Source organism: Marmota flaviventris, chromosome 5 (assembly GCF_047511675.1).
Source record: "Marmota flaviventris isolate mMarFla1 chromosome 5, mMarFla1.hap1, whole genome shotgun sequence".
Taxonomy (NCBI): Eukaryota; Metazoa; Chordata; class Mammalia; order Rodentia; family Sciuridae; genus Marmota; species Marmota flaviventris.
The window spans coordinates 26374788-26400333 of NC_092502.1; the positions used below are offsets into that span (position 1 = coordinate 26374788).

At 42.5% G+C, this 25546-nt stretch overlaps 1 protein-coding gene across 4 annotated transcripts in view; it reads right to left on the reverse strand.

The window, feature by feature from the left end:
- Nucleotides 1–25546, reverse strand: part of Gria1 (glutamate ionotropic receptor AMPA type subunit 1) — a 298993-nt gene that overhangs the window by 15738 nt on the left and 257709 nt on the right. For all 4 annotated transcript variants that reach the window (XM_027938610.2, XM_027938605.2, XM_027938604.2 and 1 more), the window contains one exon: nt 22543–22790. In XM_027938610.2, the coding sequence (XP_027794411.1) occupies nt 22543–22790 (248 nt within the window). The remainder of the gene's footprint in view (nt 1–22542; nt 22791–25546) is intronic.

Consider the following 25546-nt stretch of genomic DNA (forward strand, 5'->3'; position numbering starts at 1 on the left):
AGAAGGATTCACAGACCACCATGGAGGAATAATGAGATGAAGGAGAGAGATTCAGAGGAGCTCTGTTGATAGTAGCAGCAAGAGAGACTAATGGGTAGGCAAACAAGCCATCAGATGCAGCCTTGTCTGCATGGCCTCCTGCCCACATCCTTTTACTATTAGGAACTTTCAAATTGCCATACCATCCCTGTTGATGGCAGACATTTATTTTCACTGTCTTTGTTATTTGTTTGTTTTCTAAAAGACCTAAACTTTGGCTCTTGGGTGACTGTCGTGTGATAGGAAGCGTGTTGATCCCTCCCTGGGAAACACTTTTGACTCGCAGGAACTCTGTTTACTACAACCATTACCTTTTATTTATGTTTGTCAGTCGCTGGGCAGCTAACTAGACTGTGGCATATGGATCCCCAAAGGCAAAGGAGAGAGACTCCAAATGCTGGTTTGCTGCCTGAAAAGGAGTTCATATTTATGATTGCGCTTACCCCACATTGGGAGTTTAAGTGTGGCAGTTTTCAAGCTGGGAAAACAATTTCCATTAACAGATCCTGGAAATGCGCTCTTTAGTCTTTTAGATACCTTTATGGTCCAACTCCCTCCTCAGGCCCTGTCTTTCTCAAGAAAACAGACAAAAGAAAAGAAGGCTCAGTGCTACAGTAGACAGCCACTATCTGGGTTTCCAGACCTTTCCTTCTCCTTTCTCCTGCATGTCTTTGTTTTTAAGAGAAAATAGGCAGAAAGACTCAAAGTAGGAGAGTGAGGGGTGTCAGTGCAGGGACACAGGGGAATTGGACATGGCAAGGGTAGGTACAGGAAGTGATCGAAAAGGAATTAAGATTAGGGTTCCCAAATTATTCATTGTCATTTTTGCTGTGAACTATGACACCCTTTCTGTCCTCAAAACTATAAGCTTTCCTGTTCTGCTCAGGCACAGAATCCAGTTTGGGGTGAAGAGTGTCTCAAGGCACTTACCGGAACCAAATGTCCTCATGGGAAGAGCGCCACAATGGGCAGGATGGACAAAATTGGTGTGCACTCATGACCTCACAACCAGGTCAAACAAGGGGCTGTTTAAGAATGTCCCCTGTCCTGGGAAATTCTCTGGACTTGACAACGATCCCTTTTGCTGTAACATTGCCCTAACTTGTTGCTCTCCTGGCCACGTTTCTTCAAATCGATCATTGGTTCCCAGGGAGAAGAAAAGATGCTTTTATTCTTTTTAGACCCTCCTCACATTTAATACAGGGCAGTGAGGGAGAAGGAGAAGTACTGTTTTGTTTTTCCCAAATGAATGAATGAACAAGCAAATGAACAAAATCTAAATGCACTGTCACCTATGTGTCCATAACTCAGCAGTTTGGCAAACTCACTATCTGTCATTTAACAGCAATGGACTAGAGAGTGAGTAAAGAAAATATGCAGGGTCCGTGGATGATCACTGGAGTCTTAGCATTTTACAGAGGGCTTACTGTGGGCCAGGCATTGTGCCAAGCCCTTTATGTGCTTTATTTCATTTAATACTCATGTCCCTATACAGCTGTCCTCTTGTTGCCACCTGCCTTCTGCAGATAAGTACATAACTTGTGGAAGGTTCTACTCAGCTCTATTGACTAGAGGCCATGCCCAAGACCACTGTGCTATACAGCCTTCCAAAGTGGGGGTGCTGTCTGGCCCCCTCCAGTGCTCACTTAGCCCTCCTGCTCCTCATACAGTCCTTGTAAAAGATTTTCCTTTGCACACAATTGTAACACACCCATGTCTCTGGGACAGGAGAGCAAAGGCAGCACATAAGAAGAACCTCGCTGTGGGCCATTTCCTTGCTTGATAGCAAGGAAGGGGCCAGAGCAGGTTCTGTCTTCTCTCTTCCTTCCTGAGGCAAAAATGACGGTAGCTTGGGTCTATTCTGGCTCTGGAAAAATACCCTATGTTATGTGCGTTCAGGAAAATTCTTTATATTCCAACTTAATGGCATTGATGATTAGTCATGATGGTTATCAAGAAAATGTTAGGTTCAACATATCCAAAGTAAAAGTTAAAGGTATGAATTGAATTTAAAGTATTCCCTTTAAAAATATTACATTAAATGAAAAAAAAAAAGAAACTTAGAAGCTTTGGAAACTCTAGGGTTCTTGATAGCAGAAAAGGTCCTATACTTAAGCAGTGGTTTCCAGACACCTAGATTTTGTGAATGAGGAAAATAAGAAATTATGGGTGAGAGAATGAATATAGGTGTGAGTTAAGGTTAATTTTGCTAAGTAAAAGTGTTTAAAGAGAACAACTACCATCTACTGGTATCTACCTTTAACGGAATTAAGGACACTTGAAGGATCAAAGAAGTGGCCACATCTTGGGTTCAGCTTTGCATTTTCACCATCCCTATCCAGTAACAAGTCACCAAAAGCTCTTCCCCAAGGTTCAGGTGGAATTCAGTAAGCATGAATGTATATGTGGGTCATTCGCAGAGATGAGTCCCAGAAGTCTGACTTCAGTGCTACATGACTAGTGTCATTATTGTTTTTATTCATGAAGGATTTTGGGGGAAAATCTTTAAGCTTGGATTACAACTGGCTAGAAAAGTAAGACTATCTTTGTTTTATAAAAATTACCTGTTTCCCTGGTAAGTGGGGTGCGGTGTTGTATAAGTACTTATATAAGCTCAATCCTGCTGGATCAGAAAGGTAGCCTTTTCATAAAAGGGAAGTTATGAAAAATAAGAATTTTTAATGACTTACAAAGAATGCTTGAACAAGTAAATAAGGGAATGGCCATTTTTTTAACTAAAAATTTATAGCAGGATTGGTTGAACCTCAAAGAGTTAAAAAGACTTCAGTTAATATCTGGGTATTCCAGGCAAGTGAGTATTCCTATGAACTTCTCCTAGCTGTCCCAGCCTCCTGCCTGCCTCCTGTGGGCTCATATTCTCCACTTGCCATTGGGGACCATCTCTGGGGGTAGTTCTGCTAAATGCAAATCCTGGTACTGGGAGATTCCCACTTTGACTAGCTACAACTACCCTAGGCTAATAATCATGGCAGCCATCTGAGCCACAGAGTTTTCACCTGTCAAAAAGGACAATAGTAGTTACAACTCAGAATTAGTGAATGGACAGTCAATGAGCTGTCTCATCTAAACAACTCACTTCTACTACTACTACTATCACTAAATAATAATAATTAATAATAATGACAATACAATTATTGTTACCATGGAACTGAGTACTTGAATTGGAGTCAGAAGACCTCAGTTGATATCTCAGCCCTACCATTACTGATGTGCCATCAGCCAAGTCAATAAATTCCCTAATCCTCAGATACCCGTTTGTGAACAGATCACAATATGTCCTGGGTCCATAATAGAAGCTCAACAAGTATTTCTTAGCTCTAATATAGCCAGGATTAGAGATGTGGAATAGCCAAAGTTGGCACAATATGTAGAGTGAGCCCAAGATTTTACCTAGAAAGAGTTTTAGAGACCCACCCGCCAAAAACCCCTAAGAGGACCTTATGTCTTATATATTTTCTTTTCTCCTGAAAGTGGAAGTCAGTTTCCCACTGCAGTTAATTAGGTATTCTTCATAAATTATTATTAATTACAGTTCACTCCATACCTGATGAAGAAAAGTCTAAGAGAAAATGACTAGGAAGTAGTGTTAGTTTGATAAGCTCAGTATGTTGTTTGTAATTATGTATCTCTCTCTCTCTCTCTCTCTCTCACACACACACACACACACACGACACATACATAAGAGATATTAGAATCATACAAAAGGAGGTGATTATCTTCCTTCTTTGATTACTTGTCCAATCTCCTTTGGACTGGTTCATACTAGGTGACAATTTTAAGGAATATTACCAAACTGATGTGTGTTAAGTGGAAAAGGACAAAAGTAAAAGTCATATATAATGTAATGATGTTGAAAGAGGTAGATTTAGGGCAAATATTAGAACTGCCTTCAAATATCTAAAGGGTAACATTAGAATTCAGAGAAAAATTATACTTGGGATACTAAGAAGGAGAACTATGACCAATAGGTAAAGTTACATTACATTATGGCTCAATATGAAGAAAAGATGACAAACAGAAAAATGGGATTGGCTCTCTTAAGAAAAAGGAAGTCCCTTGAGATAGGAGGCATTCAGTAAGAGACCAGATAATTATTTGTCAGGATCTTTATAGAAGGGACTTCTACATTTATGAGGTGGGAGACTAGTACTTGGCCATAAGCTCTCTCTGATAACTATGAATATTGCCGTGTGACTACTATGTGCTAGTATCATAAAGGGGCTAGGTATACATTAATGTATAAGACAGGTGGTTCTTACCCTAGCAAAGCTTACAATCTGGAGAAACAGGTATTAAATGGAAATGCTATGAAGGAATCAGGATGAACTGACAGAGGATGTCAGAGGTGGCTCAGGAGTTGATGTTGAAGCTGAGCTTAGTGGAAACCACATTTAAGTGATAAGAGATCATATCCTAGGCAGGAGGTGGTCCAAACTGAGATGAAGTTGGAAAGGCTTGCAGGGACTTTGTGGACCATGTCAAGAATTTAGAGTTTTATTTTGAGATAGGAGGGTATGAGCCAGGGAATGAAAAGACCCTTTTTATATTCATAAGTTGATTTCAGAAAGGAGAGAGAGAACTAAAGAGAGGAGGCAGATGGTAAAAATAGAGGCAAGTTAGAAGGCTGGTGGAGAGACCCAGGAAAGAATTGATTTTGGGTACAAAGGAGAGGCTATACCTTCAGGTTATACTTTGAGGTAGAGGAGATAGGATTGGGTGATGTATTGGCTACAGGGGATGAAGGAAAGAAAAGATTCAAGTTACTATCTTCCTTGAGAATTTGGAGGATGGCAGACACATTTATGTAGATCACAGAGACTAAAGTAGGGGAGAAGCTCAAGAGATCAGTGTTAGATATACTAAATTTAAGATGCTTGGGAGATAGCAAGTGAAATGTCTGTCTTCCAAGAAAACGGAAATCTGGAAGTCAAAGGAGATGGTCAGGCCAGAGACAGAAACTCAAGAGCCTATAATTTGAATATAAAAACAGACTTGCAAGGATCATCTGCAGGAATCTTATAAAGGACTCAAACACTAATGGTTATAACAGTTGCTTTACATGATTAAACAAACCTCTAGTGGAACTTTTTAGCAAGTCCTGTCTTTGGCACACCAAGAAAAATAATCATAAAGCAAACAAATGAACTAAAAAGAACCAGGTGTGGTTCTAATCAGCCAGAGAATCATCTGAAAATGTCCAAGTTCAGACAAATACTCAGTAGGAGGGAGTTGACGGTCCTGGGTCATCAGAGGATGCTATAATCACTGACATAGTGGTGGCATTTATTCTCCAAGGGGGCCAGTGAGCAGAGGGCACCCTCAAATTACCTGATCCCCGATCTTCAGCCACAGGAGCTGATAGATTCAGGGAGCTACCACTGAATCATTGAATTATCTCTGGAAGTCTTGGAGGATTCATAATTTGTAAAGATTGGGTCTTGGATGTCTTCCTACACATTAGATATCAATGTATCCAAACTTGTGCTTTGAAGAAGCTTGATTATCACACATTTGCAGGAAAATTAAAGTTTGGAAAAAGTACCCCAGGGTAATATTTCAGATGGTTTTAGTTGGGTCTCAATTTACAAAATCCTAAGGACAGGATGCTGGGCTTCAGCTGTCCACATTTCCACTCTTGTCTTCAAATCCTTCAAAACCTTTAATTCAAGCATCTGAGAAGGGTTGGAAGAAATGACCCTGAGAGGCCCACCCATCTTGTAGTGGCATGCTTTGCTTCTCCTCCCCAAAGAAAGCTTCAATTTTAATGAGACCAGGCTGCTGGGCATCCCACTCCCCCTACCAGGGTGCCTCTGCTGGCTTCTATGAGAATTTGGAGGATGGCAGATGCATTTATGTAGATCACAGAGACTAAAGTCTGCTGGCTGCTTGCTGATCTCCTTAACTTCTCTGCTAAGACCTGGTTGCTCTCAGTGCTCCCCACTTGTTCTTTAATATTTCATGTCTCACTGATGTCCCTTCATTCCTTCTTGGCTCCTAGCAGACAGTTCACTGCATGGTTTACTACTATTTTGTGTGTATTTGTCATCAATTGAATTATATAAAACATTTGGAGAAAAGAGTTGCTGACTTCAAGTCAACTCCCCAAAGTATTTATGAGCATCAATTAAGTTTTAAGCACTGTGCTAGGTACTTAGAAGGTACAAGTTATAATCCTTTAAGGAATGTACATTCTAACATCCAAGCAGAAGAGTGTCTCAATAATTCATGAAAGACTGAATTAATTTTTTTTTTAAAAGGGCTATGGAAATACCAAAAAGAGAGAAGCTAATTCTGTGTTTTTACTCTCCAATAATTATGATGAAATTAATTTTTCCCATATTTTTTATTGGGACATTACCGTTCTATATAATGATGGGATTTGTTGTTACATATTTGTATGTGCACATAACATAATTCAGCCAATATCACTTCCCATCTATTGTCTTCTGATAGTAGATGAGAATTAGAAAATCTTCAGGGATTTAATACCAGAAGCCCAGAGTTTGGGGAGTGTGGTGATCTCCTTTGGGAGGATGAGATTAAAACTGAATCTAAATCGTGAGCATCCTTGAATGTTATGGTAAGAAATCAACACTTTACCTAAAAGTAAGGGGATATAGAAGGTTTTTAAGCAGGAGGCCTCAGATCAGCAGCCCATTTGCACTTAGCAGAGAGCAAACAATGCAGACAGTTTTAAGTAAATATGTATCAATTAAATGAAAAATGTAAAGACTCCCATGAGAAGAATAGACAAGGTCAACAATTTAAACCCTGTTAGAGATAGTGGGTGGCTTCAAAGCAAACAGGTCTCCGATGTAAACTTGGGGTTGGTAGTAAAAGGGGGATTGGATTTATTCTCTGAGATGCCAAACGGCAGAATGAGATCAGGGTTACAAAGCCACAGGGATACAGGTTGCTGCTGAGTATAATGGCCAGGTTTGCAACTGGCTGAGCTCTTTGACCATTGCTACTTGAAAGGTGTCCATTTGGGGGGACACTGTTGGGGGGATAAGCATCAGGAATAACATGGAATGAATTCATGAGCAAGATAAAAAGTTGAGATTTGACCCGTGGTTCCCCACAGGACGGTCCAATGAGCTGGACTAGTTTGTGATGAAGTTTTCACTCATCAGTGGGGAAATAAGGAAAGATGAGCATTAGAAGTGAGTTTCCAGAAAGTTGAATGTTTGCATTTAAAGGACAGTCCTTTATGTACGATTGACTATTTCCTTCCTTCTTTTCAATGTTAACACATTCCTTCTCTTTAGTAAATGAAGTTTATGCGAAATGCCAACTATCTCTACTCTATCTTATTTTTTTTCCCCCTTTTGACATGGGAAAATCTCTATCTACCCTAAGAAGCAGAAGAGTAGCTAATGAAGAATGAAGTTGAAGAACACTTAGGGGGTCTAGGAAGGGGGTCCATTTCCCACTGGATTAAAGGCACATCCTTCTTACTCTTCCTTCCCTGGGACTCAGGAGCTCAGGGGCTCAGGGTTCCCTATTTCTAATGAAGATCCAGTCACCTCTTTTCTCCCTTTATACCTCTTCCCATGCTGAGCAGGCTTTGGCAGTCCCTCCCACATAGACCAGTGGAGGGTAAGGTTCTGCTGAAGGTCTTGAGAAGATATGCTACCTGGGTGTAATTTTTCTGCTCCTTTGTCATGGCCAAGCCAGGGTCATTGTTCTGGGCCTGGGGGTCAGAGCATCAGCAAGAACCGAAGCTCATTCTCCCTGTTGAGGCTGATGGGGTCTGGGACACAAATGGGTGCTGGTGAACCTGGTCCTGGATGCTGGTCTTGTCCTAATCACTTCTCTTTTGAGGGATGATCTCAAAGGCCCCGTCCATCTTCAGTCCATCTGACATCATTGCTGTGTAAATCATGTGAGGTGAACTGACTGAGGAGCCACAGACTGGGTGGAAAACTGAGGGTCCATAGCTTCTGCTGATCCAGTAGCATAGGGTAGCAAGTAAAGCAGGAGAGGTTCAACCATGACCAAGCAGAAGGACACGAGGAGTTAGTGGGGATATATCAGGAGACTCAATTAAAATGCAAACATTCCCAGGCCTCCTTAAGGAATACAGGTATGATAAAAGTTCCCTCCACCTGTGACATTCCAGATGGTGTCCCCTCTTGAGCATGCTGAAGGAACAGACGGTTTGTGATATGCACAGAAAGAAAGCTGGATAGTGACTTAGCCAACAGATAGAGGCCTTGTCTTTGATTCGGACTCTACAAAACAACACAAAGGAACTGGATTTAAAAAAAAAAAAACAGAAAAAAAACCACCCATATATAAAGTACCTGAATCTCTCCTCTATTTGTGGAGGTAAGAATCTGAAGGCCTGATTTGAGTATTTCATTAATTTCTGATCAAGTAATACGGCTGACCATGCAACTAGCTAGAGTGACTGGGCACTGCATTTTGTTCAGGACTTTCTTGGTTTCAACACTGAAAGTCCCACAGCTTAGGAATGCCTTTAATTCCAACCAAACCAGGACAATTGGTCCCCCAAACTATAGCTTAGTTTTGCTGTTTGCTAAATGGGAAGAATTACATACTCCTGCCCCAGCTATGTGAAGGCCAAGGGTCAGATGAGAAGACGGATGGGAAAATCCTTTCAGGTGTATTCTGGGCAAATGCAGGTGGCTGGATTGGAAGCACCACTAAGACCCCTCTTAGAGTTGGCACATGCTCTATCTAATACACCTTGCTGCTTTGCGGAACCCTAGTCATCTCATGGGCCTTGAATGCACATTGTACTCTACGAATCCTTTTGCAATGAACCAAAGCAGAATGGATCAAGCCTTCTTTCTGGTTCCACTGTACTTGAGCACCCTCTAACAGCAAACTTATCATTCCATTGCTTCTCTGATCAGACTGAGGGCTCTTTTTTTGGGGGGGGGAGTAGGAACCCTGAATCCCATACAATAGCTAATACAGTAACTGCTCCATAAATGTTGAACGAGGAATAGTTTTTAATTCCTTACATCTACCACAAGGGTTAGTTGAACTGCATATTAGTTTTGCATGTGTGAATACATATTTCTGGCCCTTTAACGTTCTTTAGGATTCTATGAATAAGAGCAGCTAATATAGCTCAGAGACCTGGATGGGGACATGAAGTCTGGCTCCCCCAGTAGGAATTTTGCAAACAGAAAGCCTTTCTAAGGCATATCTGATTCCCCAGCCCACCCCATATAGAGAGAGGCAGGTGTCAATGGTTCAAATGCAACTCATAGTAAACCACATCTGGTTCCGTAATGCAAAAGCATTTGTCAGCAGCAGCAGGCACACAGCTCTGTGTCAGATACTTGACAAAAGCTAACAGAGGGAAGAGTGGAGGTCTCCACACAATTAACAGAGGGAGAGGAAACACCATTCAGGATGAGAGCTAGCCTGCTGGTCCCATCTCAGACACCTCTGGTTCAATGAAAGGAAGAAAAGCTGGGCCAACCCTAAGGATGGGCAGATGTCAGCGTGCAGAGGCTGCTGGGCAGGCCAGCCAGAACACTATTTTCATATAGGCCTTAAAATACACAGGGTCTGGGGCTGGGGATATAGCTCAGTTGGTAGAGTGCTTGCCTTGCACACATAAGGCCCTGGGTTCAATCCCCAGCACCACAGACACACACACACACACACACACACACACACACACACACACACTAAATACACAGGGTCATAATGCTAGAGAACTATCTCCTTCAGTGATAGAGAAAAGCTCCAGGAGAAGAAAACTGATCATCCAGGCCTCCTGCCCCTCGATGGAGCTGGTATCTCTAGTCCTTCCATGTTCTCTCCTTCCCTCTTTCCATCACTACCTGCAGACTTTCATCTCTTGCTTCAAGAGCTCCATGTGTATCTTTCTTTTATAGTGTAATTCTGTGAGAGAGCTTTTGTTTGAGGAAATGATTCCCTGCTGAAAACAATGATAACAAAGATAGAAAAAGAATGCATGAGTTATCTCCTCTTTACCCCTACTGTATGTATGCTTGCAGTAGCTTTTATCCGAAATAACCTCTCTTGCTCATAGGTGTTCTCCTGACTGGTTAAGGATCTGTTCAAGGACCCTAGCCTCCCCCAGGAAGATTTCCTAGAACACTCATCCTGGAGAGGGGCAAGATATTGACCTCGACCCTTTTTTTCTACTGTGCCTCATTTGTTCATTTCTCTATTTTTATGGTATCCCTTTCTCTTTATAACAAGGTTAGTTGTTACCACACTGTATCTATGTTCTCTTCTTCCTCCTCCTCCTGCTCCTCCTCCTCCTTCTTCCTCTTCTTATTTCTCTCTCTCTTTATCCCCATATCTATCTCTATCTCTATCTCTTTTGGTGCTGGGGATTGAGCCCAGGGGCACTTAACCACTGAACCACATCCCCAGCCCTTTTTATATTTTATTTAGAGACAGGGTCTCCCTAAGTTGCTGGCTTTGAACTTGTGATTCTCCTGCCTCAACCTCCCGAGTTGCTGGGATTACAGGTTTGCATCACCACATCTGGCTTCCTTCTTCTCTCTTAAAGAATTTTGGATCATTCACACAAAAATTACAATTCCTAGTTTCCTTGGAAAAATGAGAAGATCTGGCAATTTTCCCACATATCAATATTAGGCCAGAAGTCAGAGGAGGCTGTCCCCTTGTCCCCTCTAGATGAGGCACATACTCTTGCTACAAAGACCTCATTACTTCCTGTGATCTCCCTGAGCCTCTGACAGCAAGGGGTGGTGGGTAAGTGCATAGAAACCAAACTGGGCTCCAGTTCTACCTCTGCCACTTACCAGTTATGTGACTTTAACAAGTCACTTAACCTGTCTGTGCCACTGATTTATTATCTAAAATATGAGAGTCTTAATAGCATCAACTTTATTCTTGTGAGGATTACATACATTAGGGAATGCATAGGTGGACTTACAGAAGGCTTGCCATCATTAGCAAATGTTATTTGCAAAACAATTAGGAGCTATCATTATTATTTGTCCTAGTGCATTGTGGGTTTGTTTCTGAGTAGAGAAGTATTGTCTGTAGTCTTGACTCTACTAATGATGAAGAAACCACAGGGGGTTTACCTCTGTTCCATTTCACTAATTTACTTTACCTGGCTCCAGTGGGGGAAAGGTTATGGTCCCAGCACTAGAGATGAGTCTTGGTGGTAATGTGGTTGTAACCCACTCATCTTTGCTTTCTTAGAGTACTTACTTTAGCAGTTTGAAAATACTATACTTGGAATGCAGGTAGAATTAAGTCTCACGGTCATAAACTTTCATTAATGTTTACTAGCAATGGCCAAAGAGATGGATGGGTTAAAAGTCAGTTGGCTTAATTTGGGTTGTATGAGCTATTTGGTGGGCCAGTATTCCATGGTTCTCATGAGTCAGACATTGCAGACACAGCAAGGGATTTGACAATGTGCTTATCCAGTTACCGCATCCATGGAAGTTGGCCAGGTAGGAAGTGGTCCATGTGATAAGCAATCAGTGGGGGTCTCCTTCATGCTCAATTCTCCTCGAGGTTTTTCTGGGACAGTGGCCCTTTGCTTCACTGAACTGTACCTGAAAATATTGGGGGAGGGAAGAAGGAAGCAACAGGAGCAAAGAAATAGGAGTGGGGAAATGCGGCGGGGTTGCAGGCAATGAAAACACTGGCTTGGCTTGTGCTAAGGACTTGTTTTTTTAAACATTTCTCCAGAGGAATAAAGTCATCTCGTGGGAATAGAGAATATGATGAAGAGGTCATTATGCTCTTTTCCTGCTAGATGATTGCTCTGAGAAGGATGAATAATGTTTCTCAATTTCCCTGCCTGGATTTCTTTGGTCTGGAGATTCTGCAGGCTAACCACCTCCACCTTTTAGGAAGAAGTTGCGTGCCTTTGGTTAAGGATTCACCTAAGCCTTTGTCTCTTTGTGAATGAGGAAGAGGTGATCAAATATGATTATGGAGACCTGATCTTAGGCCATGGGGCCATTCATAAGATGTTACTAGAACATGGTCCAGAGCTTCTCTGCAGGGGCTCAACTTGGGGCCACCTGTAATCCCTTCCTTACTGCCTGTCTTGTTTAGATACTGGAGCTTCCTACTTTCAGGCTTATGAATGGATACCATGTGGCTGTTAGCTGATCATCATTTTGTGCATAGACTATAAAAGGGAATAAAGCTTCATATCTGAACATCTCCCTCTTGGTATCTTGGAATTTCTGCCTCATTGCCACGAAGACAGGTTGAGTGTAGTCTGTCCCAGAGAAGCCAATCATGTCTAATTTCAGTCAGAAACCCGAACAAACAGAATAGTTGTGAGTGTTGAGTACTGCAGAAAGGAAAAGAAAAAGAAGAAAGAACTCCTCATGCACCATGAACGCTTCATTATTGATTCACTTTATTCCTACCGCAAAACTTAGAGCAAGAGCTTGTCTGGAAGATGAGAAAACTAATCTTCGGAGATATTAAATCATGAAATTTAACACTTCTTGGACACTTTTCTGTGTGCAAGGCACCGTGCTAAGCACTTTGTATCTTCTCATTTAATCACTGAACAACCATTGGGAAAATGCCAGCGTTATCTCCAGTTTTTGTATTTGGGGAAACTAAAGCTTAGGGAGGTGAAGGAACTTATCTGAGAGACTTTTGCTATGAACTGGCCACATGGGATTCATACTCAGCCTGACTTCAGACCCCTAGCCATCGGTGGGTAGCCCATACTTCTTGCCTTTTCCCAACATCACGAGGCTTGTAAATGTGGGAGCAGGGTTTGAACTCAGGACTGATCAACACTAAAGCACATCTGTTTTCCAAGCCGACAGGCCCCAGGTGGCAGAGCTAGGATGCCCATCCAATCCTTTCCCCTCCTGGCGCTGCCTTAGAAAAGTCAAAAGACCCAGCAAGTCTGAAATAAAGTTGCTGACGAGAAGGGGAGTAAGGAAAGAGGGAGAGAGGGAGAGGGAGGGAGGGAGGGAGGGAGGAAGAGATGCTATTTTTGACAGAAACAGCCTCTTAAAAGAAAGCAACATACAATTTGTATATCAGCAGGGAGAAGGCAGTGCCTTGGTGGGCAAATCATAGCCTGCATGCTGCTGTTCTCACCTAGGTAAAGGCCACTCGTTTCCTGTGCTGTTCATCTCCCCAGATCCATCCTTGCACCTTGCGCTTGCCACCTTCCTCCTCTCTGCCTCTCTCTAATGTGTTGCTTTGCTGTTGACGTGTTTCTCAGCTAGCTGTGATCAAAATGGAGCTCTAACAAGACCAGATGCACATTTGTCTTTGTGATTTCACCAGGATCCTGCAAAATAAATCAGCCCCGTGGAGCTCCAGCCTATCTAGTTCTTCAAGAGGGAGTGCTTGGGCTTCGGAGGCCACTTGGTGTCTCATGTCCCTGATGTTTTCCTTGGAAGTGTTAAAGAGGCCACCTTAGAAGGTGCAGAGGCAGTGATGGGTGCCTCTATTAGCACAGAGGCAGGGTTGTGAACAGAAGGAGGGTTTCAAGAGTCGGGGCTCATACCTAAGTTCCCTCCCTCAAACCCCTTTGAGAATATGGACAGAGTACCATCTCCCTGACTCTCAGTTTCCTAACCTACGAGAAGGAAGTAATAGAATAGAAAGCAAAAGGTGAGAAGAGTCATGCTCGAACATCCACAGGGCCCTGAGTGTATTGCCTAGCACATTTTAGGTGTGAAATGGACGTAAATCTCCCCTTCCCACCCCCAGTCTAAAATTATCTTCTTTTCATTGCTGAAAGGAATCAAGAGTGTATATAGTTTGGGAGCGCATAAAATTCCTGAGGGGTTTTCTTGGTTCAATTTGTCATGGATAAGCAAGAAAAGCTTCATACCTGCCGGAAGTACCCATTTCCATTTTTATGTCCGTGGAATGATGTGAATTAGTGCTATGACCCTGATCCTGGAGGGCATGCTTGTGCCCCACGAATGTAGTCGGTGCCGAATGGAAATGAGGATTCCCTAGGGAATTGAGGCAGAGCTTTCCTTCCTGGAATCTCAGGCTTCTTATTTCTGTTTTGGCTGGGTAGGTCTGCGTGCTGTTGTGTGTGTGTGTGTGTGTGTGTGTGTGTGTGTGTGTGTGTGTGTACACCTGCTGGAATTAGATACTAAATGATCATTATCTTCTGGGTAATCATTTCTTCCTCACACTTCCCTCCTTGTGACCTTGAGAAGCCATTCTTGCCTAGTCGTTGAGAAGAATTCCCGGAATCAGGCTACCCAATTTGAAAATCCAGCTCAACTCATCTTGGAGGTGTTCTGTGACCTTCCTATGCCTCAGTTTCCTGAACTGTATGATGAGAACTTACTGTCACAGTTTTGTTGTCTAAATAAGATAATGCTCATCAAATTCTTCTTAGAAGTGCCTGGAATGGCCAATGCTCAATCAATATTAGCAATAAATCTTATCCTTAATACTATTAAAATGCCACATCAAGCCCTTGCCACCCCTCTGCCTGGGCTTTCCTACTGGACCACTGCCCCAGTATCCTAGGAAGCTTTCTGGGTCTTCTCTACAATGCATCCCATGTGTCTTCACCTGAGAAAGCTGCTATATTGATGCCGCTCTTCCTTGGCAAAACTCCAATCTACACACGCGCACACACGCACACACATTCTCTCTCTGCCCTCCTCCCTTCCTCTGCCCCTGTCTCCTAACCTCCCTCCCCATTTTTGTCTCTCTGCCTTTTTATCCTCCCCCCCCCCCCCCCATTCCCTCCCTCTCTTCCTTTTTCTCCAGCTCTTCTGAAAACGTGGGCAAATCCAGTCTCTTTGCTCAGAGGCCTCTGTCTCTGATCAGGCCTGACCTGGGTCAGAGAGTTCATGGGGTTACCATGACAACGAGCATCCCTGGCTACCCATCAGGAGGCAAGCACCAATTGAAAGGGATTGTCATTTTCCCTGGGACATACTGTATTTATCCTCAGCAGCAGGCTGTGCACCAGTACTGTGCAATGGGAAGAGAAGCTGTTTCTTGTGAGGGTGGGAGGGAGGGAGAAAATATTAGAGTTTTTTTTTTTATATGTTCTCTGTGGAGGAGGACCACAGATTGTTCTCAGAGAGAGACATTTTATTTCTAATACAGCCAATGTGTGTGTGGGGGGGTGGTGAGGGGTGAGGGTGGGGCTCCTGTACATTTCTGATGAACACAGTTGGTTTTACAAAGGAGGAAAAATAAGTAATTTGGCTCCGAAGTGACTTTTGGGTAGGTCTAATGGGAGGCGAGGGGTGGAAAATGAACTTTAATGAGTATCCTCTGTGACAGGCACTTTATGCTATTTTACCAAATTGTCAAAGCAACCGCACAGAATTATTATGATTCCAATTTTACGGATAAGAAAACAGAGGCTTATAAAGTTGTCGTTATTTACCCGGGGAGGTCATCCTGCTGGGCCCTGTACCTGGCTGGGGCTGTTCGAGTCCAGGGATTATGGTTTGGATGCCATCCCACAGCTTCCCTGATACCTTCCCATCCCTAGTCATTTTCTTTCTTTCTGAGGGCTCCCTGTTCTGTCTCCTCAGACCACTCATCCATCTCTCTTCCCTAAACTTTTCTCTCTCTCTTTCCTAGAGCAGAATCCCCTGGGTAGATGTTCCTGGGTCTCACCCTGGTCCCACAAAATCAGGTTGTTAGAGGAAATCTGAGGAATGAGGGACTAGACAGGGGCATTTTAAAGCAGCTTCCCTAGGCCATGTTGATACCCACTGTGGAGCTGGGGGAGGGTTCTTGAGAGCAATAGATTGAACACCTCCCAGAGTAGGAGTGGCACTTGCTTATTTATTTCCCAATTATTTTCTGGATCAATGTGATTCTCTAAGAGGAGAACAATCTACAGCTTTCTGTAGCACTCAGATCTGTGCTAGGCAAGGAAAAGATGTTCAGAGAAGGCCCACATGGCCAATCTGAAGATACACTTGTTTTCTGGTTTCAGTTTGTGTGTGTGTGTGTGTGTGTGTGTGTGTGGTGGGGCAACTTGGAGACCCCCCAAACTCTGAAAGTGAGAACACTCTCCTCAAAAGCCTTATGATATATCATCATTGAGTCACAGTCTAAACTTTCCTCCCCTCACTTTTTTTTTTTTTAGCCAATGTCTATATAGACAAGCAGTTCTTGGTAGAGGATTTCCGGTGTAGAGTTGTGTGCAGGAGAAAAAATATATTCAGTTGGGAATGCCACTGAGGCTAAATGGTTGATGAGCATTTTTGAGCTCATGTTATGTTTAGAAAAAGAACAAAACAAATACAGGCAGACACCACCAATGCAGCTGGAGTTGGGAGAAGTTCACTGGCAGCCTGTATCATTCTTGCTACGATCCTAAGAAGCCTGACTCAGCAGTGGCAGCAGTCATTCTGTTTTGGAAGTAAAGTTCATATCTTCCCTTTTTCTGTCTTGGTCAGTAGTAGTTCATACTTAGTCGGTTCTTAGGCAACAAACATCGTAGAAAGTTTATGGAACAGACTCCTTTCCCAAACTTCCCAGCTTTAACATGAAGGCTATGACTGGTGATGAACATGGGAGTCTACCACTTCTTCCGTCTGTCCTCATCTCATTATAACCCATGACCATGTTCATGAACCTCTATCAAGATGACTGCAAGAGGATAGGAAGGGCAGCAGAATACAACAGACACTAGTATGGCAGTATGTAAAAACGTGGATGTGTAACCGATGTGATTCTGCAATCTGTATACGGGGTAAACATGGGAGTTCATAACCCACTTGAATCAAATGTATGAAATGTGATATGTCAAGAGCTTTGTAATGTTTTGAACAACTAATAATAAAAAAAAGAAAAAAAAAGATGACTGCAGTTGCCTTCTAAATGACTTCTTTGCCTGTGACCCTCTCCTTTTCCTGATTCTCATTGCACTGCCATAGTATTATTTTTGGAAGCCTGCCTGATCATGGTTAATTCCTGACAGTCCCCTCAATGGCCTTTGCACCCAAACAAAAATGCAGAGGCGTTTGAGATCCTTCACCATAGGACTACAGCTAACCACCTGTCCTTCCTAATGTACTCTCTCATCAATACAGATAAGCCAGCTGTTCCTGAACCTGAGCCCTATCTTTCCCACCTCTGTATTTGCCCTCTTTGTTCCCTTCTCCCCACTTGCCATCTATCACAGTTCTTCAAGACCCATCTCAGATGTTACCTCTGCCATGAAACCTTTGCAAATCCTCCCATTCAAATGTTGACACTTTTCATTTTGGTAAAATAATGAGGATCTATGTAATTCTGCTCAGGAGCTGGACTCGATTATGCAAGGGGCTGGGGTTGCATTTCTCATAACCCCTCTTTGCAGTCTATGCACAGGGCTTTGTGTGGGGAAGTGTTCAGAGGTGAAGCTGTAAAGCTAAATGAAGAGCACAGGGAGTGGGTCTCAGACCTTCCTCAATGCCCAGGACCCATTAGGCTGAAGGGAGAAGTTGCACTGTGCTCCTGTCCCCTTGGCCCATACGTCTGCCTTGGACAGGACACATGACAGAAGACAAACATGTCATGATCACAGAGACCAGAGAAGACTCCATATAACCACAGTCACAGTTAAAGACCAGACTTGACCAATGTCATGATTAGGGTACAACTCTTAGTAAATCCACTGATGTCCTGGTGGATGGTTCTATGGAGAATCATTAGCTGAGACTTTAACTGAGGCCAGTTGGGTGTGGATACCTTCTTGGGTTGATAGAACACGGGCCATGCACCCTTACTTAGGAAATTTGAACACATGTCTCTCACTGAAGGACTTATTCATCATAATAAGAGACTTCAATTGAGACCAGCAGATACATTTAGTTGTCAACAAAGGGGCCGATAGATCATCATTAGTGGATTTACCAAAAGCCTTTCCCCAGTGACTGGCATTGGCCGCTCAGGTCTTTATCCACAACCTGATAGCTTCTGAAACACAACTTAGCCCCTCGCCCAACCCCAAACATGCAGTGACGGCCAACAAACAGCATCTGCTTCCAAGAAACACCACCTGTCCAAATGGAAACTCAACAGCCAACACTTCACTTCATTTAATATTTGTTTCCAGAGCAGAAGAGACAAAGAAAAAAAAATCATTCTGTCACTAACACAGCCTTTTAACACTCTCTGGGGACTGTGGTCTGGGTTCTGCCAAGTAGACCTGGCAAGTTTTAGAGGAACATTTGGGCCTTCGATATCAGTTTTCTGATTTTCTGAGGCAGAATGGGGTGGTCTGCTTTGGAACCTGGAGCTTGTTGAGGGCAGCCAGAAGGAAGAACACCTCCCAGGTGTGGTGAGGTCTGGCTTTTCAGAGAGCAAGCGGTAGAGAAGGATGGCCAGGAAGTAAGCCTGGAGAACATCTGCCCGTGAGGCTGCAATAGCCCTGACTTTATTATAGAGTAGAAGAGAAGTTTGTCACAGTGCCTACAGCTTCCTGAGGGTCATTTCTAGAGCATAAACACTTCTAAATACCTTGCAGTGTTGTGAATGGCAGAATAGTATCTTAAAAGGCATTTTCTATAATTCAAACTAATTGAAAAACAATATCGACTTCCTCTGCAAATCATTGTTAAGCATGCACCTCCTGTTCAATGGGTCTAGAGTAAGTTTTGGTGGCTCCTTTACCTTTCTTCTTTCTTTCCAAAAAAATCCCTGCAAAATGTTTTCCTGGGATCAAATTGGTGCATGTAAGATTTCTGGAGTAGGCACATGTGTACATGGCATTTGGTTTGTTAGGGTTTGTTTATTTATTTATTTATTGTTGTTGTTTTAACTACATCTTGGTGAAATGGCACCATTTGGGGTGAGGCAAAGTTATGATGGAAATCTGGCTGGTTGTGTGTGTGTGTGTGTTCATTGTCACCATTATTTGATGGTATGTTTCATGGAACCTCTATACTATTGGTGGCTAAACAATGATCCCTTTTAATGCACATAAGAGAAATAAGATCCCATAGAGATTAGAGGGACTTTCTCAAGTCATAAACTCAAGGCCCCCTTGGATGGGTGCTCACTTCTATTTTTCAGTCAGGAGCTATAATGGCCCCATGGTTGTCATCAGTTTTGCCACTGGAGAAAAGAGGAGCATTGGGAGAGGTTTGAAAACGTGACCATCCGTCAGATATCTTGACTTGCCAATTGTTCCATCAGTGATCTGTAATTAGAACATGGTTCTTTCCATTTCTCTCTCTCTTGTTCTGTCTCATAATCAATAACTGGCTTACTGTGTCTTTTACGGGGATGTAAGAAAAATAATTACATTTTTCTTTACTACATAGTTGAATTATTTACAGTGTTTACCCCGGGGAAGAATTCTTGCACATGGAAAACCCATAAAAGCTGTGTTTGGTGTCTAAAAGTGCGTGTCTATCATCTTGAGCTTTCAGAGTTGTGAGTGGACTTCTTTGCACTGCTGAGTTGATGGTTATTATTTGTTCCGTGTGAATGGGTACAGAGAACCTGGCCCTAGTCCAGTTTCCTGTTTTAATGGTGCTGTAAGTCAGAAAGCTCAGCACAACTTTACAGTAAGGTGTGGCCATGAACTCTGGAATCAGATGCTTGACTTTGACATCTGGTTCCTTCATTATCAGCTGTGTCAGTCTGGTCAAGTAACTTAAAACTGTCCCTCTGTTTGCTCATCGGTAAAATGGGGACAATGATACTGCATAGAGATGTTTCTGGTCTTCTGTGGCAGAATGGGGTGATCTGTTTTGGAACCTGGAGCTTTTTCAGGGCAGCCAGAAGGAAGAATGCCTCCACAGCCTGTGGCACTTAGGGGCTCACTCAGTGATGGCTCTTATTATAGTGGAAAGTCTTTTGAGAGCAGATAACCTAACTTCCAGGTTCATGCCACTGAAACTTACAATATTTTCTGAGTTGTCACCTGGTTTCAAGCACCTGTGTGTGAGAGGGAGTTGTAGAAGTAGTCGGCTGTTCTCTTAACTTTAAAATGAAGTATTTATATCAAATGATGTTCCTGACTTATAAAACTCCCAGTAATACTGCAGTATTATTACTATTCTTGGGCCTATAAGAACTCATTCTGTACTTTGGGTCTTTATAGGGCCATGTCCTTTAAGTTTCCTCTATAAAAAAATCTCTTCCTTAAAAGACCCTGCTATTTGAATCCTCTTTAAACTTTGCCTAAATTTATACAGAGTCCTTAAAGTTCTTCCAGGAATAAAAGAAATGTCTGATTGACAAATACCAGGCTGTTCGGTTTCCCTTCGTTGGGTCACATTCAACCATGTCTACACTAAATTACATAAAATTCTTCAATGCATTTCATTTGCATTGCTCTTTAAATAATTACAAAAATCCTTTACAAAATTCTCTCCTACTTCATCCTCTGTCCTCAGCTTAACATTTTCTCCCCCTATTTGCCTATGTTCTGGGAGCACTGCTCTTCCCTTGGTTTAGCAATTGAGCGGTAACTTCTGGTCTTGGAGTTCATGCATGCTGTCCTCTCTCTCAAGAAGCCCTTCCTACTTTCTCCTAGTTGACTCCTATTGATGTCAGACAGCCATTTGAAAAAAGCATCCTTGGTACAAACAGAGAAGTCAAAAATCATGCTCCATTTGTGTATAATAAATCGAAGAGCATTCTGCTGTCATGTATAACTGATTAGAACACATAAATTAAAACCTAAAAACAAAGGCATCCTTGAAAAGTCTTCCCAGACAGACTCCACCCAGTCTGTAGGCCAGATTGGGCTTTTTTATATGTGGGTGTCTTTAAGATCTTCCCTTTGTATTTATTTTTTCTGCAGTTTCAAATGAATCAGCTGTTGATTTTCATGTACTTAACCTGATGGATACTCAGTTTTTAACTCTGAGGGTTTTTTCCATAAATTCTGGAAAATTCCTTTTAAATACTGCCTTATTTCTACTCTCTCCATTTGGCATACACAGCACATTGATTCTCTTTCATGTTTCTTAACTTTGTTGCTGTCATTTCTACTTTAAAAAACCCTCTATGTGATATTCCATAGAATTTTCTCTGATTTTACCCCTAGTAGGCTAATTCTCTCTTAAGTTTTGTCCAATTTATGGGTTAGCTCTTCCATTGGAAATTTCTTCCAAGGAATAAATTTTATTCTGTAAATTCTAATTCAAATCTTATCATATATGTCTGATCTTTAATGACATTTTTTTTTTCTTTAAAAATGCCTTTTATGCCTTTAGTTGTACTGCTGATTCTTGCACATGTAGATTATCACATAACTTTGCCCTGCTTAGGGTAGTCGCAGAATAAATAACTCAAGGTTTTGATTTCTTTTCCTTTTGGCCCTAAAGTTTTCCTGACTTGTGTTTTATAGTGAGAGTTTTGTTATGCCACATTGCTGGGAATAGGTGTCCTTTTAGGGCCACTTTTATAGATCATCCTAGTGTCTCTCATAATGTCATTAAACATTAAGCAGTTATCATCTGTTTAATGACTGTCTCTCTTGCACATGGGGACAGGGACTAAGTTTGGCTCATGACTGTAGCTCCAGCTACTATCCTATTGCCTAGAACAATGTGGTGGCACCATATTACTGAAATGAATGAAGTGGAGGTAGAGGTGGCCCTGGATGTCATGTCAAGGTGGGTAAAAAACACCTCTGGGTCCTTTTGCATCCTTTGTTAAACTTTTCCACTCTTTCTGGAATGCTATCCTTCCCTCGAATGACTGAATCCCTCTGTGATGACTCAGTTTCTCACAGGTGACTTCACACTGTCCTTTCAATTCCCTTCTACATAGTCTTTCCTGTTTGAACTCATAACCACCGTGAACTAAAGAGATCATCCTCTCTTTACAGATGAAGAAACTCAGGGCTGAGACATGAAATGTCTTACTTCCTGTAAGACAATCAATAGTAAATTTAAGAATTCAATCTGGTTCCTCAGACGCTAAGTGTACAGGATTCTTCCTCAACTGTTTGGAATTGAATATCAAGCTCCTTTATGTGAATATAAAATCCTCTTTGCTGAAGAAACCAATGTCCAGGTAGGAAGTCATACTGTTATTAATTTGGTGCTATTCATTAGGTGGTATCTCAATTTCCATGGCCACAGTCTCAAGACACAAACTACTGAACTTTTCATTTGGACAGTGTGTTTGTTTCTTTCCAGACAAATATTACAAACCATCTCCTGTCAGAGAATCCAGGTTGCTGGAGAGCCCTGTTCATGGCCTAGCTAGATGCAGGGGTATCTGGTCACGGATGGAGTGTCACATATCACATGACGAAAGCACAGGGTTCATGGGCAGTCAACACACTTGGGCGGGGGGTGAGGTGAGGCGTGGGGAAGAACATATGGGCAGTGACAGTCATAGCAAGCTGAGGCCCCCAGGTCAATTTCCAACCTCAGGGCTGAAGATCTTAGGTGGCTGGAATCTTCCATGCCCACAGGTGTTGAAGGAGAGCTGGCTTGACAGCTTGCACTGGGCATTGGAGCCATGTGGCAGACACAGAAGCCTCATTCCTGAGATAGGGAGGGAGAGGGAGTACGAAGGAAGCAGATCTTGGCTACTTACCTCAGGGCGGACCCCTTGGGTGTCGCAATGCCATAGCCTTTGGAATCCAAGTTACCTCCCACTTTCATGGTGTCACAGGGTTTCCGCTGCTCAATGTACTCATTCATGGTGGACTCCAGGAGGTAGGCGTATTTGCCCTTGGACTTCCTCACTCGGATCATCCCTTCCTCCGTGGTCCGCACAAAAACGGATGGTTCTGCTGATTTCATGTATGTCCACATCTTCTCGAATACGGCAATTTTAGACCTCTGGGGGGGGGGGACAGGAACAAAGCCAGAATTAGGTGCTAGCTGCACTTGGAGGGGGGTTGGCACACATATTGATGAAGAACTGAGTGTGGTTTGATCACACATTCATGAGCCAGATTAGCTCTGGAAGAAACAAATTATGAGTGATTGCAAAATAAGAGGTACTAATTAGTACCAGTAGGTTCCAAAGTACAAATATCTTACAAATACAGAATGAACAGCGTAGCTCAGAATCTTTTAATTACTTTGGAGTAATTATATTTCTCTTAAATATGTGGAGAGTTAAGCACCTGGGTCCCTCTCTGGCTTTTAAAGACACTATAGAGCCCATCTGTTATTGAGTGAGGCTACATTTATACTGTCCAGAAGAAGCAGAGAGTGGAATATCAGTGCAATCTGCTTTTCCCCCCCAGTGCTGTCTTCTAATAATGAAATAAAGTTGTAGTCTTTCTATATTGCAAGACCTGACCTCAGAATGTAAATTGTTCCCTGATATAGTGATTAGTTTGGGACCCATTTACCTTTCAAAAGGCTTTGAATCTAGACAAACTGTTTTCCTCATCTCCTCTAACTCTCCTTGGGCCTTCTTTCCTTTGGGATTTTGCTTGGAATGTTTACTCCACTTGGTATCTGGTTCTGTCCATCCGCATCCTCCTTCTCATCTCATAGACCAGAGTGAATCCTATGTATTTAGAGACCACCTTGGCTCCAAGGGAAATAGCTCTTAACCTCTGGTGGGTACCAGTATCACATACAGAGATTGCAAACATGCAGGTCCCCATCCTCAACGAGAGATGCTGCTCAGCAAAAGTCTTCCCAGTGGTCCTGATCTGTATGGCTATTGCTGTGTGGCTGTCACTTTGAAATTCAGTATTATGAGGGCTGATGTTCCTATAGGACACACTGTATGGGTCACTCACTGAATGCCAGGCTGGACTGCTCAGACTGCAAATCATGTCTTCCTGTGCATAGGTCTCAAGCATATAGAAGCTATCTGAGAAAAAGGAAGTCTTCTTACCTAGGGGTCTTTCTGATAATCTAATGAGCACATTGCATGTTACTAAGAATCCAGGATCCAGGACTGCAGGTTAGTCCTCTTATCTCACATGTTCTTTCTAAAGAGTGTCCTTTTCCCAAGGGGTAGATGCATTTTAGAGATGCTTTTGAAAATGTTTTGGGAATGGACAAGGGTTAAATACATATAAGGGACAACTAATTTTTTAAAATCACTTCTAGAGTCATACAACCTACAAAATTAAGTGGTGAAAAATAGATTGCATACTTATTTATTATAAAATTACCAATATGCACGCAATATCTCATTTTTCTGTGCACAAGTATCAGGTTTATTTCCTTGCAATCAATTAACATCATTTGCTAGCAAGCTATGGATACACAGTTGACACTTGAAACAAGTGATCTATAAAGATATTGAGGGCTCAGAAAAATTCTAGGTCTTGAGGAAAAAAAAAAGCAAATGAAAATAGTTACTGAGAATTGGAGTGAGGTGTTTGGTATGGTGAGTTTTAGTTTTAATAATCCATCATGAGATAAGCTAGATCGTTTATTGTTCTACTTCTAAGTCATGGTTGGCTCCACAGGAAATCCTTCCTCTTTAGTCCTTTTCTCCCCATTTACTTCATAAGGAGTTTGGGCATAGTAATATTTAAGTCCCTTGCTCACTTGAAATATCTGATTCTTTACATGAAGGCATTTCAGCCACAACGTCATTATGAGAAGGAATAAAAAAAGGGGAAACTAGGAGGGAGGATTCCAAGGTGAGGGGAGGAAATACCCAAGATCAATCACTGCATCGCCAAAGTATTTAATATTCTTTCCCGAGACATAGTGAAATGTACAAATTCAGACCCAGATTTGCAGATGATCTTCCAGGCATAAAATCAACAAAATACACAGCAGGGCGATTGCAAGATGCAATTTGACCTGACAGGATGGACACAGCAGGGATCTGGGCTGCTGACAGGCTGAGCTGAGGAACCCTCTGGGCAACAGTATGTAGAAAATTAATATGTCCTCTCAGCCTCACCCCAGTGCCCCAGACGCCAAAGCTGTGCTCACAGGCACTCAGAGCGGACTATCAGGGAAATCTAATCTCCAAGAATGCAAAGGTAGCATGACTGGCACGGGCGATTGGAAGCATACTCGGGGTATTTGTTCTTGGATCTCTCCTATCATCTGCAGCTCCCACGGCCCTTCACACATCTTAATTAAACTGTCGATGGAAGATTAAGTGACTCTGGGTTGGGGCTGCCAAGAAGCGCTGGGCTACCATGGGTACTAAAAGCCAGATTCTGCAGACACGGGGGTGGCAGAATTCTTGTCTCGCTGTTTGTTCCCTCTGCCTTGTGGAGGTGGTAGGTGATCTTGTCTCCCTACCCACCAAAGTCTTGGTGGGATGAAAGATCAGAGTCACAGAGATGGAAGGGCTCCTGAGTCATACCTTAGCTGTGCTCTTCTCCTATAGGTAAAGAAACTGAGATTCATGATTTGATAACGAACTGTCAGATGCCATGCAGCTTGTTAGCGGAAGAGCAGGGAGCGAAAATCCTGATCTGCTGATTGCATACCTTGATCTTTACAGTGCAATCAGGTGCCTGGCCTCATCTAAGGATTTTTATCTTCCTAGCTGCAGGACCTTGGGCAAGTCACATAACCTCTCCTAACCTCAGTGTTCCTCTTCTGACAATGGTGCTAACAGTACCCACTGCACAATGTTGCCATGGAGATCACAAGAG